The sequence below is a fragment of the Pogoniulus pusillus genome, chromosome 8 (assembly GCF_015220805.1).
Source record: "Pogoniulus pusillus isolate bPogPus1 chromosome 8, bPogPus1.pri, whole genome shotgun sequence".
In the NCBI taxonomy this organism is placed as follows: domain Eukaryota; kingdom Metazoa; phylum Chordata; class Aves; order Piciformes; family Lybiidae; genus Pogoniulus; species Pogoniulus pusillus.
The window spans coordinates 33089696-33107027 of NC_087271.1; the positions used below are offsets into that span (position 1 = coordinate 33089696).

The following is a 17332-nucleotide window of genomic DNA, read 5'->3' on the forward strand; positions in this document are numbered from 1 at the left end:
ATCCATTGCTTGCCATTGCAAAGAACCTGGTTCCTGCTCCTGGAAGTTCTGGAGCTCTCCAGAATTGCTGCCACTACTGCAGGGGCTCCCCAGCCTGGGCCCCTGCTCCACAGTATGCTGTTCCTCTGCAGGAAAGTTTAACTCTCTCACTGGCTATTCCCTGTACACTTTTACTTCTCTCCTCCACCACAACAGATTCACTCTTGTCCTCAGCACTTAGCAGGAACTAGGGTGGAACAGAAAAGGGGATCCATTTCATCTTTCCTTCCTTACTACAGTTCTTTCCTCTTTTAATTTCAGGGCTGTCTATTTAGTTTGGAAGGGGACTGCAGGTGTCTGCAATCAATTGAAAACCTTACTAAGCTTGCCAGCAAACACTTAGTTATGGCTCTTGTGCCTCTCTAATCTCCACAGACTCCCAATATGGAATTCAGAAATGAGGTTTGCCTGTGAAACCCTCAAGGGAGGGTCTCTGGCCAGCATGGCCAGGTGTCATGGGGCCCTGCACAGCAGAAGCACGTGGTGCAGGAGTGTGCAGCAGCTAGCTGCTGCCTTCCCCTTCTGCGTATGCCAGGCTGCTTGGCTGAGGATGGAGGATTACACATTGGATCTGTAGTTTCTGTGGGCAGCAACTCCATTTTACAGACCAGAACAGACACCATCTGCTCTATTCTGCAAGAAGTAGGTGCCATCTGCAAATCCATGGCTAAACTGGATACAAGCTGAGTCTCCCAGACAAATATCATGAGGAGGCTTTTGTGAAAATGGATGCTGTTAATCAGGTGTTGCTCTCCAAGACAGGTGCCCTGGGCAGAAGCAGTCTGACTCAGCAAAGTGTGAGCTGGGGTTTGGAATTTTCCTCAGTTAATCTGATGGTGAGACTGTTTTGTACATGCTTTGCAGCTCAACAGCCTTCAGCACAGTGGAAATTAGAAACTCAACTGACAAATTATGGTAGAATATAAATGGGAGTGGGGAAGGCAATTCAGCAGCCTCTGGAGGGAGTGTGGAAACTTTGCTACCCTCTTCACTACTCAAGAACAAGAATCCAACTTCTTGTGCCTCCCTCCTCCAAGCCCTCATTCCGGTCTTAGCTTCTCACTGTGCTGCTTGCCATCACTACAGTATTTGATCAGCCACTCTTTAAAACTGATGGTATTCAGATGCACTTGGCCCTGACCCAGTTCGCAGTTCGCTCATCTGCCTTTCATTTGCAGCTTCAAAAGTGATTTCAGAGACCCAAGCTGTAAGGAGGAGTTTTTATTCTATGAAAGATGACCCTTCTTTAGAGCTTTCTGTGTTCTGGCTTGCATTTTGTGTGACACAGTCTTCCTTCTAAAATGTTACATCTTCCAGTTTCAGATTTTTCTAACCTGAGTGGGGTTGAACTGCAGTTACATGAATACAGCCACTCCATTCTGCATCCGTCTCGTAGCAAGGAACTACTTCCTATAACAGCCTGCAGATTTTGAGTGCTGCTGGCTGTGATTCTCAGACTGGCAGCTGAAGGTACCTGACTAAAGCACATGAGGAGTGTGAGCATTGTATGAAAAGCCTGAAACATCCATCAGTGTATGCTGCGGCTTGTGGAATCCATTTGTTGCATCATTCACTCTGCAGAGAAGCGCACCAGGTTCACGTCCCACCTGGTTTCCACAGAACCAGCACGACTGCTGCAGTTCAAGAGCTGCCCCTTTCCCCACCCCACACACTTGCATAACCCCCACATGCATGGCCCCCACATGCACACACACACATTTTTCTGCCAAGAATTTAAATAAAAATCAACTATGGTTACAACAGAGCTACTTTGTGAGAGCCTTCTCAGAAACTGTCTGCTTTGGTTGCCTGTCAAGTTCCATTTTGTGTGCTTACTCCCAATAAAACTGTGTTTTAACACATTCTAAAGGTGATGCTAATCTCTCCTATTTAGCTGCCTGCTTTGGAGACATGCAAATCAACAAACAAGATGCTGCCTGGGTTTTGATATATCTAATTAAATGTTAACTCCTGCAATGCAGAGGCCACTACCCCCATATATACATTCCAAAAGCACTTTCAATAAGCTAATAAATATATTTCTGAATGATTTTCTGGCACTGAAATCCAAGACTAATGCCAAGCAGAACAAAAATCATGCAGGGGAATCCTTTACAGATTTGGCAGGATTTGGATTAAGGCACCACAGGCGTGTTCCCATTTGGGGGGGGGGAGCCTCATGCTTCAGGAAATCAAATGATCAGACACAGGTGGTTAGGAAAGCATGTTTTCTCCATGGGGAGGTTTTCTGGGTAGGATTTTTTTTCCCCTCTGTGTGAGTGGTTTTGGGTTTTCTCTGTGTGTGTGTTTTTAGCCAGCTAGTCCAGCTATGCAGGGATTTCTCTAGAAATACTGCTGAAGTATCATTAAATTAGGCTGCTGGTGCTAGTAAATGCTGAGCCCACAAGTACTCATTGGATGTTGATGCAATATTTGCTTCCGACTTTTCTCATCACTGAACATCTTGACAGAACAATCAATTTCAAAACATCTGGACTGTGAGCTGTAATGAAAATCAGTTCCAGTTCCTTCTTACCAGCCTTTCACACAAGCATAGAATCAACCAGGTTGGAAGAGACCTTCAAGATCATCCAGGCCAAACTAGCACCCAGCCCTAGCCAATCAACTTGACCATGGCACTAAGTGCCTCAAACAGGCTTTGCTTCAACACCTCCAGGGACAATGACTCCACCACCTCCCCGGGCAGCCCATTCCAATGCCAATCACTCTCTCTGCCAACAACTTCCTCCTAACATCCAGCCTAGACCTCCCCCAGCACAACTTGAGACTGTGTCCCCTTGTTCCATTGCTGGTTGCCTGGGAGAAGAGACCAACCCCACCTGGCTACAGCCTCCCTTCAAGTAGTTGTAGGCAGCAATGAGGTCCCCCCTGAGCCTCCTCTTCTCCAAGCTAAACGCCCCCAGCTCCCTCAGTCTGTCCTCACAGGGCTGTGCTCCAGGCCCCTTACCAGCTTTGTTGCCCTTCTCTGGACACCTTCCAGCACCTCAACATCCGTCTCGAATTGAGGGGCCCAGAACTGGACACAGTACTCAAGGTGTGGTCTGACCAGTGCTGAGTACAGGGGAAGAATAGGAATGTCTGCTCTCCTCACAAGGTCACTCTATCTATTTTCCTGAAAACTAACTTGGGTAGAGGTAAGTAGAGAATAAAGCCTCCTGAACTGACCAACCAACTGCTTTGCTCCAAGAATGTAGTGAAGAGTCATGGCTCTTGTGCCAACTCTTCATGACCAACTCTGCTGGAGCTCCTCTGCAGAAGACATGTTATGTGATAAGCAGATGGCTGAGAGAAAGCACAGGCCAGAAAGTGCTGCAGAGCCTTATGGGGTTGAATTATTCCAATAACGCTCAGGTACAGAGCTAGGGCACAAACCCTACCATAATATGGGCTCGTGAAATCCCCAAGGAGCTGGAGCCCTAGGCACCTGATGAGTTTGCCATGTGGGTCACAGAGGCAGGAAATCTTTCTCCTTGGGATGAAGACTAAGGGGCGACCTCATTAATGTTCATAAACATGTAAGGGGTGAGTGCCAGGAGGTGGGAGCCAGCCTCTTCTGGGTGATGCCCAGAGACAGGACAAGGGGCAATGGGAGGAAGCTGAGGCATAGGAGGTTTCATGTGAACCTAAGGAAGATTTTTTTCACTGTCAGGGTAACAATGCACTGGAACAGGCTGCCCAGAGAGGTTGTGGAGTCTCCCTCTCTCGAGATATTCAAGAACCATCTGGATGCATTCCAGTGTGATCTGCTCTAAGTGATTCTGCTCTGGTAGGGGGGCTGGACCAGATGATCTTTGGAGGTCCCTTCCAGCCCCTGACATTCCATGATTCTATGAAAATACACAAGGACATCAGACTGAGGCAGTTTATCTTGTTGAGTAATTCTTTGCCCAAAGTAGTCTGAATCCTTATACAAGCAAGCACAGAAAAAACAAAAGCTACTGTTTCCTTAGAAATTCTCCCTACCTCAGGCTCCCCACTTCAGTCCTTTAGACAAAGACATCTAAGCAATCACCATGAGCAGTTTATTCCTTTTAAAAGGTAAAGTTTTGACTAGTGAAAGATTCTGGCCAGCTGCATCCACATTTATAAGCATAAAATGATGCTACTGGTATCCATTAACAGTTGCCTAAATATAAGGTCTGGTCTTTATACTTGTTTTTATTTCACTGTCTTACCTTTTCATAACACATCTCTTGGAAAATGAGAGGTATGTTCAAACAATAAAATGAATACTGTGAAAGAGTATTACATCAAGACATACACACAGCACCTATAAGTGCCTGTAAGTTCTGTTGAGTTTGGGTGTGTGTTTTTTTACCTTCTCCTACTTTAATATAGATGTTCCTTGATATTTTGAGTTCAGTGAAAGATGTTACTGCTCCATATTCCTTCTGGGCCCACTGTAGCAGATGTTCATTTCTCTCAGGAAAAAGCTTTTCTTCTGTTTCTGCTGACAAGGAGAAATTTCCCTTCTCAAACTGAACAACAGAACCTAAAGACACCTGATGGGAAAAAAAAAGCATATTTTTAATGTGGTACATTTATCCACACGGACAGGTAGGATGTTTAAGCAATGTAATCTGTCACGCCCAAGCGTGTTCACTCAAGGTGATCACAGCTTCTTTCCAACATTGCCTGAATTGCACATGGCTTACTGCTGCATAATGATTCCTTTCTCAGAGATGGTTTGGGTTTTTTTAATAAAGGAAGTGCCCACCAGCCCAGCTGGGGTGCTGATGGCAGCTAACAGAGAGCTCTGAGCCACTTTCCAAAGTCAAACTGCTGCAGAAGAGGTACAACGGTGCTGCAAGGGGAGCTGAACTGTGGGGGCAAAGGGGAGGCTGGAAGACAAGAAGAATGCTAAGGAGAGAGTAAGAAGATGTTGGCTTCATGCAAGTTTGGCTAGATTAAGGTGTCTTTCAGAGAAGAAACTGAAGAGATCTTCCTCCCCCACAACCTCATGTTCTTCAGACTGTTCATTTAGACTAATAAAGCTTACTGAAATTAATGAAGTTAATTTGATTTTTTTTCCTACCTGCAATGATATAATAACAGGTGCCTGGAAGTGGAAGAATCTCTAGTTAGCAAAATCACTCGTGAAGAGTGGGAAAAATGTATTTGCAGGATTTGGGTAAGTTATATTTTGCATTTTTGCACTTTGAGAACAGAATTATAAAGAAGTTTCATGTATCAGTTTAACCTTATAGCATCCAATTAACACTACCCTGGAGGTGTTGAAGCAAAGCCTGGATGAGGCACTTAGTGCCAAGGTCTAGTTGACTGGCTAGGGCTGGGTGCTAGGTTGGACTGGATGATCTTGGAGGTCTCTTCCAACCTGGTTGATTCTATGATTCTAAGATGATGCTCTGAGCAACTGAAGAGAGAGAAGGATGTGAAGCTCAGTAAAACTGACAACTACTCAAGTAACTCCTGGATCAGAAAGAAAATGTCTGAGCTCAGTTAGAGATAAATGCCAACAGAGAAACAAAGAGTAAGGAAGTAGAAAAGCTATGGGAAAGGGAAAATATTTACTGCTTCTTTATGTACAGGAAGGGAGGAAATGCTATAGTCCTGCACATATGCATCTACATACATCTTTAGAAAAATAGAATCATAGAATCAACCAGGTTGGAAGAGACCTCCAAGTTCAGTGTAGCACAGAACACACTACATTCTCTCAAAGCTGTCATGCTTCTCAAATAAGCAAGTAAAATTGGCCACCAGAGTATACCCACTGCCCTCAAATCTACAGTACTAGAAAGAGAGCAAGAGAGTTATCTTTGTAATGTATATTATTATATTTACTGTGCTTAGTGTTCAAAATGTATAATAGTTAATATTATATTTAATATGTAACCAATAGCATTCCCTTTGCACTTTGACCCCTTTGAAGCAGCTACACCTTGGACTGATTTAATGGGGCAGTTTTTAAATGCTCCTAACTTTGGATTTTACACAGTATACAGCCTTGTAAAATGACACTGAAACAGCACAAGCCAGATCATGCCGGGACTGTGTATGGAGAACCTCTTAGCAATGCTGTCTTTCACATCTGAGTGTGATGGTTTGGGTGATACCTGCCCCCCCCACACTTAGTTAAAAATCACCCAGACTAGGCTCAGTTGACCTGGAAATTGAATGGAGCTTTATGTTTACAGCTTAGCACAATATACAAGCAGATATTTGCAATCTATACAGCTAGAGGCAGAAATATACAAGTTAAATAGTAATACAGAAACACAACAGCCCTCCTGGAAACCTGAGTCCCCAGGAGGGGATTCCAACCACTCTTCCACCTTCTCCCAACCCCTCTACCTTACCCCAGACTTTGCTTTACATTTAAGGTAGAGTTTGGAGGGTTGGCCATGTGGGTTAGGAAACAGATGGATTAGTCAGGCAGCAAGTTAGGTTAGAGAGAGAAGTTCCTGCAGCCCCAGAGACAGAGAGCAACTCCCTTACCTATATTTATGTTCTTGTTCTCATCCATCTCAGCAAGCCTATGAGTGAAGTAGACATCACCACTGCTTCCTTTTCACAGCCTATAATCTAATTCTTCTCACCAAAATATCCCAGCTAGGCTCAAACTAGCACACTGAGCTATGTGGGACACCTTTGCAGAGCTCTGGTCTAACTAGAACAATCTCCTGTGCATAAAAATGGCAGAATTCAAGAACCAAATGTTATTTTGCAGGGATACTGAATGGATGCTGGCAAGTCACTCTCTGGAACAAATCTCCTTAGCTTCCTCAAAAATACTGCAGTTTTTCCAATAAGTGCAGTAGTTGTTTTTTCATTTATGCTATTTTGTAATGGTTCTGGTATTGTTTTGTATTTACCAGTATCACAGTAAAGAAATATCAGTGTAGCCTTTTAAGACATTTGAGGAAAGCATGAGAGAAAACATTGCTCATTCTAAATGTTGACCAAAAAAAAAAAGCATTAGTTTGCACTAATGCATTTTTCTCTGTATTTTTCATTTGAAATGCCTGCTAACACAACAGCTTTCTTCATCTCCAGTCTGAAGTCAATGAAGTTACTCTGACTTGCACTTCCAAAGTTATATTATCATTTGACCCAATTTTATTTGAAGCATATTATGCAGAGAAAATATTTAACTCTTTCAGAAATAGAAGAGAGTGATTTGCCATTGGAATGGGTTGTCCAGGGAGGTGGTGGAGTCACCATCCCTGGAGGTGTCCAAGAAAAGACTGGATGAGGCATTTAGTGCCATGGTCTAGATGACTGGACAGGGCTGGGTGCTAGGTTGGACTGGATGATCTTGGAGGTCTCTTCCAACCTGGCTGATTCTATAATTCTATGATTCTATCAAAATATACTTTGGTTCTCCATTTAGTACTAATTAAAACCTGAAAGCTTTCTGCATCATCCTGAGGCATGACAAACACCGAGGCAGATTTTGTCCATGAACCCCAAAGACACTGAGCCCTACCAGACAGGAACCAAGAGAAAGCAAAGCAACTAAAAGGTCTGGCACAAGGATCCTCACTAAATGTTCAGACAGCAAATATCTTTAAATAAACACGAAGCTTATAATCTTCTTTTTTTTTTTGTTTTTAATCACATATTCAAGTCTCTTTGAAATGCTGGTTCCACCACCAGGTTTTAGAAAGCAGCAGAGAGTTCTGCTGTGCCTGCCAATGTTGGGATCTTTGCTGCACAGACCCAGGGCAGGTTAAGTGAACCAAGCACGTTATTTTTTCTGGAGAGAATTCAACAAACTCTTCCAAAAAAAAAAAAAGGGCAACCACGACTGTTTCAACACCTGGGTTGAACATTAACTACTTACTCTTCAGAACAAACCAAAAGCAGCTCTAACATACTTAGGATAAGTCAGGGCATTAAAGAAAAAAAAAAAAAGGTTTAAGTATTTGGGAATGCATCAGAAATTTTTATCTGAGCCCTCATCACACAGCTGACTGAGTGATTAAGAAATAGCTGCCACGTACACTTCTACCTCTCACTTCATCTCCTTCAGTGGTTACTTTCAGAGGTTGCAGAATGGAAAAAGATCCCAACTGTCTTTCTTCCTGTTGTTGTGAGGACATAAAAAAGTGATTGCAACAGAAACATCCTCTGCTGCTGAAGTTCACCTACATGCCCTACCACATTGCTGAAGCGAAGGGAGAAAAATTTCCAAGCTTGACCATGGTAAAATCAGTCTGCAAGCCACTGGCCATGATCACTAATCACAGCAAGGACTGCAGTTCAAAGGGCTCTTCTGCAGTCAGAGGAAACAAGAATCTAGCACAGCAGTTGCAAATTTGCTACCAAACCCTGAGTTTTCTGTCAAAGAATAAAACATGTTTAGGAACTTATTTTGATTGCACACATTACTGTCCTGCTGACCGTTGGGGAAAACAGAGACTGTAATTTTCTTTGCACTGTAAGAGAGGCAAGGAAACATACTCCTCATGCTGGAAGAAAACCAAACCCTTTATATATCCCTTAAGAAAACTTTGCAGTCTCAGAAAAACTGCCCTTGCTAGCCTGCCATGGTACTTCAGGACATCAGCTACTGGGTAAAGGTGCCAAATGGCCTGAGGTACTGTTCTTCAGAAGCAGCAGCTCTCAGAACCAACCCTGCATGGTTCCGAATACACATACACCAGTGAGCACCAACATTGCACACACTGAAATAGCATCTTACGCTTCTTGTTTCACCTATTTCCTTCTCTCCTTTTAAATGTTTGTTGCCCTTTTTTCCCCATTGAACCCGAGTCAAGGAGGATATTTACTCTGTTTGCCTTGTGACATTTTAAGCATTTCACCTAGTTGTAATTCAGAAATCCCAAGCAGCAAGCAAGTTGCTGATGTAGCCTTAGAATCATAGAATCAAGTAGGTTGGAAAAGACCTCCAAGATCAGCCAGTCCAACCGATCACTCAGCCCTACCCAATCAACTAGACCATGGCACTAAGTGCCTCAGCCAGGCTTTTCTTGAACACCCTCAGGGATGGTGACTCCACCACCTCCCTGGGCAGCCCATTCCAATGCCAATCACTCTCTCCGTCAATAACTTCCTCCTAACATCCAACCTATACTTCCCCCAGCATAACTTCAGACTGTGTCCCCTTGTTCTGTTGGTGCAAGCACCTCTGGGAGGTGACTCGGAACACTGAGAATTGTCCACCGTGGTACAGCATGGACCAATCCCTCTCCTCAAAGCTATACCACTACCTACCACGGGCTCTCCAGCATAAGCAATCAAAGCCACCCATAAAGTCAAGACTGAGGCAAATACACTAGCAGAAGAAAATCAGCATCCTTCATATTTTTATCAGACCTGTACAACATTCTGTGCAGATTTACTGTTCTCTTACATCTTCCAACCTGTGGTGGAAGATGTAAGAGAACAGTAAATCTGCACAGAATCATACTCAAAAACTTGAATTGTCTTTGAGCAGCCCATATGGGATTCAGACTCAGCTGATGGTTTCTGGTACTGTATTTTAATGTGCTTTAGTCCAGTTACAGAGAAAAAGCCAAGCCACAGATGCAGAAATATCAGGTATTTGGAAACTCCAAAGAGAAATCCTTTGTTGGTCATAACCAACACATGGAGTAATTGCTAAGGGAACAACATTCTGATAAGTGACTAAGAAACAGACTGCTTTTGAAATGACGTGCAAGCTCTGTGAATCATCTACCAGGCTTACAGAATCCTTACCAGCCAGGGGAGTGCAAGGCTTTCAACCAGAGGTAACATTTTCACTTTCAGTTTAGCGTTCTCAAGACCACCTAATAATTTTCACATGTTTGAAAACAAACACATAAACCAAGCAGCAATCATCACATCTTACATTTTAATTCACCTTCCTTCAAGATGTGTAGTTCAGAGATGTTCGGTCTGCCAGCTACCAAAGATCTGGAGAGGAATTAAGGCTACTCAACACTTCATGGAATCATAGACTCAACCAGGTTGGAAGAGGCCTCCAAGATCATCCAGTCCAACCTAGCACCCAGCCCTATACAGTCAACTAGACCATGGCACTAAGTGCCTCAGCCAGTCTTGCCTTGAACACCTCCAGGGATGGTGACTCCACCACCTCCCTGGGCAGCCCATTCCAATGCCAATCACTCTCTCTGCCAACAACTTCCTCCTAACATCCAGCCTAGACTTCCCCCAGCACAACTTCAGACTGTGTCCCCTTCTGTTGCTGATTGCCTGGCAGAAGAGACCAACCCACACCTGGCTACAGCCTCCTTCAGGTAGTTGTAGACAGCAATGAGGTCACCCCTGAGCCTCCTCTTCTCCAGGCTGCATACCCCCAGCTCCCTCAGCCTCTTCTCACAGGGCTGTGTTCCAGGCCCCTCACCAGCTTCGTTGCTCTTCTCTGGACACATTCCAGCACCTCAACATCTCTCTTGAATTGAGAAGCCCAGAACTGGACACAGGACTCAAGGTGTGGCCTGACCAGTGCTGAGCACAGGGGAAGAATAACCTCCCTTGTCCTACTGGCCACACTGCTCCTGATCCAGGCCAGGATGCTATTGGCTCTCTTGACCACCTGGCCACACTGCTGGCTCATCTTCAGTCTACTATCTACCAGTACCCCCAGGTCCCTTTCTTCCTGGCTGCTCTCCAGACTCTCTGTCCCCAGCCTTGGAATGAAAGCAGAACCTCGTGGGATCATACTCTTGCACATCTTTATGCATCTCTAAAGAAGTTCTTGGGATTTTCCATCAAAGCTGAAACCATGCTAAAGTGCAACTTGCAAAACTATCATGCATGAGTTACTAGAATGATAACTAGGAAACAAACAAACAACCCACCCATGTAAAGGGAGCATTTCCCCCAAATCTTGGGCCTTGGTGGCAGTTTATTAATCATACACAGATAATCAGTCACGTATCTCACAGTAACAAGATCTTAATAGACTCAACACAATATTTATTTGATCTGAACAAAGTAAGGTAGCAGAAGATTTTCCAGGGATTCTGTTCCAAGTTGGATACAACTTAGTGGAAGAAGAGAAGAGGAGAATGAAAGTGTATCTATGTAACTGCAGCTATAGTTTCCACTGGAATCAATGACTCAGTAACACAACCTGTTGTGATTTTTTTTATCTCCACGTCACTAACACCAGCAGTCTGCCAAAATCCACTGCTGCCTTCTGTAAACTTCCACTAGATAAACCTTCTGTTTACCAAAGCAAGCAAAGAGGGAAGGAGCTGTGACCATACAGAATAGAAAAGACTATCACAGATACGCTAGTTTATGCCTAGCTGGGATATTTTAGTGAGAGGAATTAGATTATAGGCTGTGAAAAGGAAACAATGGTGAGGTCTACTTCACTCATAGGCTTGCTGAGATGGATTGAAAACAAGAACACATAGATAACACAGTTGCTGTCTGGATCTGGCTGCCTCCCTTCTGTCTCTATTCTGCTGTCTGTGTGGCTAATCCATCTGCTTCCTAATCCCCCTGGCCAATTTTCCAAACTCACCTTGAACATAAGGCAAAGTCTGGGATAAGGTAAAGGGGTGGACAGGAGGTGGAAGGGTAGTTGGGAGCCCCTCCTGGGGACTCTGGTTTCTGGGGGGGAGTGTTGTGTTTGTGTATTACTTTTTAAACTTGTATATTTCTGTCTCTAGCTGTATAGATTGCAAACAACTGCTTGTGTATTGTGCTAAACTGTAAATATAAAGCTCCATTCTTTAATTTCCAGCTCAGCTGAGTCTGGTCTGGGTGATTTCCTTAAGTGTGTGTTGGGGGGACATGTAACACCCAAACCATCACAAGAGATGATGCCTGTTGCTGGCCCTTCAGCCTCCTACAAGATGGGTCAGGGGACACCTCAACCACTAAATCCCAGAACATTTCTTTCCTTGCTCTTGCAGCCTAGTTTAACTTAAAGGCCAAGTCTTTCCAACTAACTGCCTCCTTTGCTCTGAAAGTGATGGGTCTGGGCTTCTAAAGGGGCTGTGACAAGGAGAAGCATTCAGGATCAGTCAATAGCAGAAACAAGAAAGACCATCATGAGATTCAAGAGGTAGCATGACCCAGATCTGGCCTATCCACACTCCTAACAGCACTATGGTTGGAGCAGTGACCCATGGAGACAGCTTTGCACTGAAAGAAACACGCAGTGAATCCTGACTTTGGAAAGATGGCTTAAATTACCTAGGACAGGAGAAGAGCTACTATGAACTGCATGACTCTCTTAGCAAACTGGAGAAAGAAAAACTAAGGCACACACACATCTGCCTTGCTTCCTCTGAAACTTACTGGCAAGTTGGCAGTTTTTAAGTATTTCTGTCCAAACCAAAGTGCTCACAGTGAAAGCAGAGGACAACTACGCCTTGTAAAAGTTTCCTATTTTGGGACATTACACTACCACATATAGACACTGTAGATTTGCTCCCTCTACTATATCTTGCTTCCTAAGCCAGAAATATCACTTCTTTCCTGGAGTGCCTTAAAGAAAACCCCAAATCCAACAATAAAACCCCCCAAACCCACTACCAAACCAAAAAACCCCAAACCTTAGATATTTAAAGATACCTGACTTGAGCTATTGTTCTCTTGAATTCTTTTTACTGAATGCAGACAATGCATTACTTTCAAACCAGTATTTACCACCCTGTCATTTTCCACCATCCCTGCTTCTGATAAAATCATTCCACTCTACTGCCAAGAACAGCCACCACACACAACCTGAGGTCCTCCTGACACCTTGGGCAGTGAACCAGTTATACAGACTTTAGAAAAGCAGGATTTTGCAGGGGGTTGAATGAGGCCAGGAGACAAAATCTCCAGGGAATCTGCAAAAAGCATACTAAGAGTTACTGTTTACTAAACACTTCTTTTAATTAGACAAGATTATTTTCATTCTTTCAAAGGGCAAGGAAATAGGAAAAGATAGGAAGGCGGAATATGAACTCTGCCAAGCAGAAAAGGGCAACTGCAGGATTATTTCCAGCTCCTGAGCAGAAGAGTGATGAAGATCTACAAAGAAAACAAACCCAGGATTCTGCAGAAATGTAACCTCCCTTTTAAATCCCTCTTCACACTCTTACACAACACTGAAAATCCACTGCTTTTCCTTTGAATAATGAAAGGTGACTATACAAAATTTATCACTAGTCATATATTTCCTATCTTTCCTCACTCCTCTCCTAGCAGAGAACTCTGTTCACATCTGGGTCTGTTTAAGCAGTGATTGGAAATTTAGCCTCCTGATTTCCCGTTAAATACTAGGCACAGGAAAACAAATAGCACTTGTTTTTCAGTGAGTTTTGTCAGCCATCCAAAATCTAGTGCAAACCATAGTACTGCCTGTGGTTTGGTGGCAGAGACCCAAAATATGTGAGCCATATTTTCATGAAGTGAAAGCCATAAACTAGCTATTGGCTAAAGTAAGAAGGACATGGCTTTTTTTTCTTCTTCTTCTTAGAAATACTGAAATGACTTAATAATTGTAACTCTTCACTCCTTCACATCTTCTTTAAAGCTTTTTTTCCCCTTTCCAAGCAAAGACCACGTGTTCTGGTTTTGTATTTATCTTTACTGCTGTTGCTTCCTTCGTGTTACTAACTCAACACACACATTCATTTCTGTTAAAGGGGGTTTTGTGAGTAAAGGTTATTTGCTTGCCTAAATGCTTTCTCATCCATTCAGTGGCTTGAATAACTAACTCAGAGAAAAAGTTGAGGAACCACATTCTAAATCTAATCATAGAATCAACCAGGTTGGAAGAGAACTCCAAGATCATCCAGTCCAACCTAGCACCCAGCCCTAGCCAGTCAACTAGACCATGGCACTAAGTGCCTCATCCAGGCTTTTCTTGAACACCTCCAAGGATGGTGACTCCACCACCTCCCTGGGCAGCCCATTCCAATGCCAATCACTCTCTCTGGCAAGAACTTCCTCCTAACATCCAGCCTATACTCCTCCTGGCATAGCTTGAGACTGTGTCCCCTTGTCCTGTTGCTGGTTGTCTGGGAGAAGAGACCAACCTCCACCTGGCTACAACCTCCCTTCAGCTATTTAAGGGTCTATTCTAACAGTGATTTGGGTCAGGAAATCAAAAAGGATTGGGTCCCTTCTGTAACTGATTTAATTCTTGCTGCTTTCATTTACCTAGTAAATACATTCCTAAGCTATAAAAGCAATTCAGAAAGCTAACAAATCTAAAGAAAAAAATTCATTTGCTGAGTAGGATCTATAAAATCCTCTTTCTGGATAGGTTCACAACACTTCTGGTTTTCTGCTGAGACATAAACTGCATTTAGGGGCGGAGAGAAAGGGAGGGAGAAAATTATCTTGCTGTGTGATAACTTAAAAGTGGGGTGCTGGGAGAGGTCTGGTGAACTTTTTCTGCAAGACAGACATATAAGATCATCACAGGTAAAAGCATTTTCTCCAGGGAAAAGGAAGGGAAGAAATTATCTTGCTGTGTGAAAACTTAAAAGTGGGGTGGTGAGAGAGGTCTGGTGAACTTTTTCTGCAAGACTGACCTCTAAGATCACCACAGGTAAAAGGATTTTCTGCAGGTGTTACCTAGCTTATGTAAAAACATGACTTGTCACAATCTAACCAGCCTAATGTTCAGTGAAGATGCTCAACTTCCTCTTCCACTCCACCTTTATTATACAATTTTGGCATTTATTTCCTGCTGGGAAAAAAAATAATCAACTTACAAGAGATGCTAAGTATTCTCCTTGCTAAACTGAGCAGGCTTCCCACCAATGCCCTGCTCTTCTGAGCAGTGAGAGGGCTGATGATCCAGCTCAGGAACACCAGAACAAAAACTGCCTGTTCCCAAACTTGTATTTTTGTGACATGTAAAAACACCCACACTAGTATGATTAGATTGGTTACTGCTCTAAGTGGTGACTTCCAATGATTTAGGTCAGGTAGAGTTCATGTACTAACCCATTTCAGGTATTTTCAGGTTGAAATGCCATGATATTTAGGTATATCTATTTTTAACACAAAGAAAATAAACTCAAGACTTTGTGAAAATCACAATGTTCTCAGTACAACCTACTGAACCTATCCATATATATAACTCATGCAGAGTCAGAAAATAACTTTGTCTATGCCAAATGTATTGTTCACATCACACTGCGGTCACCACATACTCACTTTAACACACAAGGAGAAAAAATATGTCAGGTTTTCATACAATGACTTTTTTTTCCTTAAAGAGTATTCACTAGAGGTTTTTTTCTGGCTTACAGATGGGGAAAGATGCCCTTAGAAGCAAACTGACAGTACAATAAGGCGACAGACTAGTAACCAATAACTCGCTTTAGCACCTGTGCCCTGTCTTAGATGGCTTCCTCCACAGTAATGTCAATTTGGACTGGGAAAAACACGACTTAAACCAATTTCTCATGCTACAAAACACAACCTTGAGTTTGGTTTGGTCACGACATTTGATGATCTCAATGAGAGAACTGAGTCCAGCATCAGTAAGTTTGCAGATGACACCAAGCTAGGAGCAGGTGTGGAGCTGTTGGAGGGTAGGAGAGCCCTGCAGAGGGATCTTGACAGGCTGGATGGGTGGGCAGAGGCCAATGGGATGAGATTTAACAAGGCCAAGTGCAGGGTTCTGCACTTGGGCCACAACAACCCCAAGCAGTGCTACAGACTGGGGACAGAGTGGCTGGAGAGCAGCCAGGCAGAAAGGGACTTGGGGGTACTGGTAGATAGTAGCTGAAGATGAGCCAGCAGTGTGCCCAGGTGGCCAAGAGAGCCAATGGCATCCTGGTCTGGATCAGGAACAGTGCGGCCAGTAGGACAAGGGAAGTTATTCTGCCTCTGTACTCAACACTGGTCAGGCCACACCTTGAGTCCTGTGTCCAGTTCTGGGCTCCTCAGTTCAAGAGAGATGTTGAGGTGCTGGAACATGTCCAGAGAAGGGCAACAAAGCTGGTGAGGGGCCTGGAACACAGCCCTGTGAGGAGAGGCTGAGGGAGCCTGGAGGAGGCTCAGGGGGGACCTCATTGCTGCATACAACTACCTGAAGGGAGGCTGTAGCCAGGTGGGGTTGGTCTCTTTTCCCAGGCAACCAGCAACAGAACAAGAGGACAGTCTCAAGTTGTGCGGGGGAAGGTCTAGGCTGGATGTTAGGAAGAAGTTCTTGCCAGAGAGAGTGATTGGCATTGGAATGGGCTGCCCAGGGAGGTGTGGAAGAAAAGCCTGGCTGAGGCACTTAGTGCCATGGTCTGGTTGATTGGACAGGGCTGGCTGCTAGTTTGGTCTGGATGATTTTGGAGGTCTCTTCCAACCTGGTTGGTTCTGTGATTCTCCAATTTAATTTTAATGATAATTTGCTGTGCTGTAAGAATTCTCCTTGCTAAGTCATTCTGTGAGAACTGTGAGCTGACTGCATGAATACAAAGCAAGTCACTGTGCAGAGCGAAGCTATGTGCATCATATGATGCTGACAAGTTTACCAAGAAGGTGTTTTGTGCTTCCCTCTGTACTATAAACCATACATTCAAAAACTGGATTTTCTCCCACATTCATGTTAGACTACTGCCTAACAGAGAAGCAGGTCCAGGGCAAAAATCCAAGCTTGAACTACACGGTAAGTGAAACTCCAATTTAGTGGTGCCATATTTTCATGGTCTTTTGCATGTGTGCAGACACAAACTTTAAGTCTTATTATTGTTTCCTTTAAATAAAGCAATTTGAGGTGGCTTAGATTTAGTGGAAACTCAAACAATTAATTCAGAGAGCAAAGGTAGCAGAGCATCTTCCTAAGGAGGACACAGAACACACAGCACTACCTCCACATTCAGCTCCAATGTAAACATAATTTCATGCTCAGTCTGCCTTAGCTTCTGCACCTGTACAGAGGTACTGACAACACTTTACAGAGTGCTCCAAGTCATCATCTGATCAAATCCTTATCTTCTTTGCTAGAAATAACCTCAGATCTTCTAATACAATTCATATGTTGTTTTTTTTTAATTTATTCAAAACACATCTCCTTGTAAGAGTTCAAGAACTTTACTGTGGTGCTCTACAGGGAAAAAACAAATAATAGCTTGGAATAAAGAGAATCAACAGCTATGACGTGGGGGTCAGCATGATCCCAAGCACAAATACAGCTTGGGTGGAAAATGGCTAGAGAGTAGCCCTGAGGAAAAGGACCTGAGGGTCCTGGTTGATGTAAAGCTCAACAAAAGCTGGCAGTATGCACAGATCAGACAGCAACTGTGTGCTGGGCTGCATCAAGAGAAGTGTGTCCAGCAGAGCAAGGGAGAGGATTCTGCTCCCTTACTCTGCTCTCATC

The 17332-nt window shown here is 43.7% G+C and overlaps 1 protein-coding gene across 3 annotated transcripts in view; it reads right to left on the minus strand.

The window, feature by feature from the left end:
• Positions 1-17332, minus strand: part of TGFBR3 (transforming growth factor beta receptor 3) — a 146760-nt gene that overhangs the window by 43221 nt on the left and 86207 nt on the right. For all 3 annotated transcript variants that reach the window (XM_064147988.1, XM_064147987.1, XM_064147989.1), the window contains exon 5: positions 4379-4562. In XM_064147988.1, the coding sequence (XP_064004058.1) occupies positions 4379-4562 (184 nt within the window). The remainder of the gene's footprint in view (positions 1-4378; positions 4563-17332) is intronic.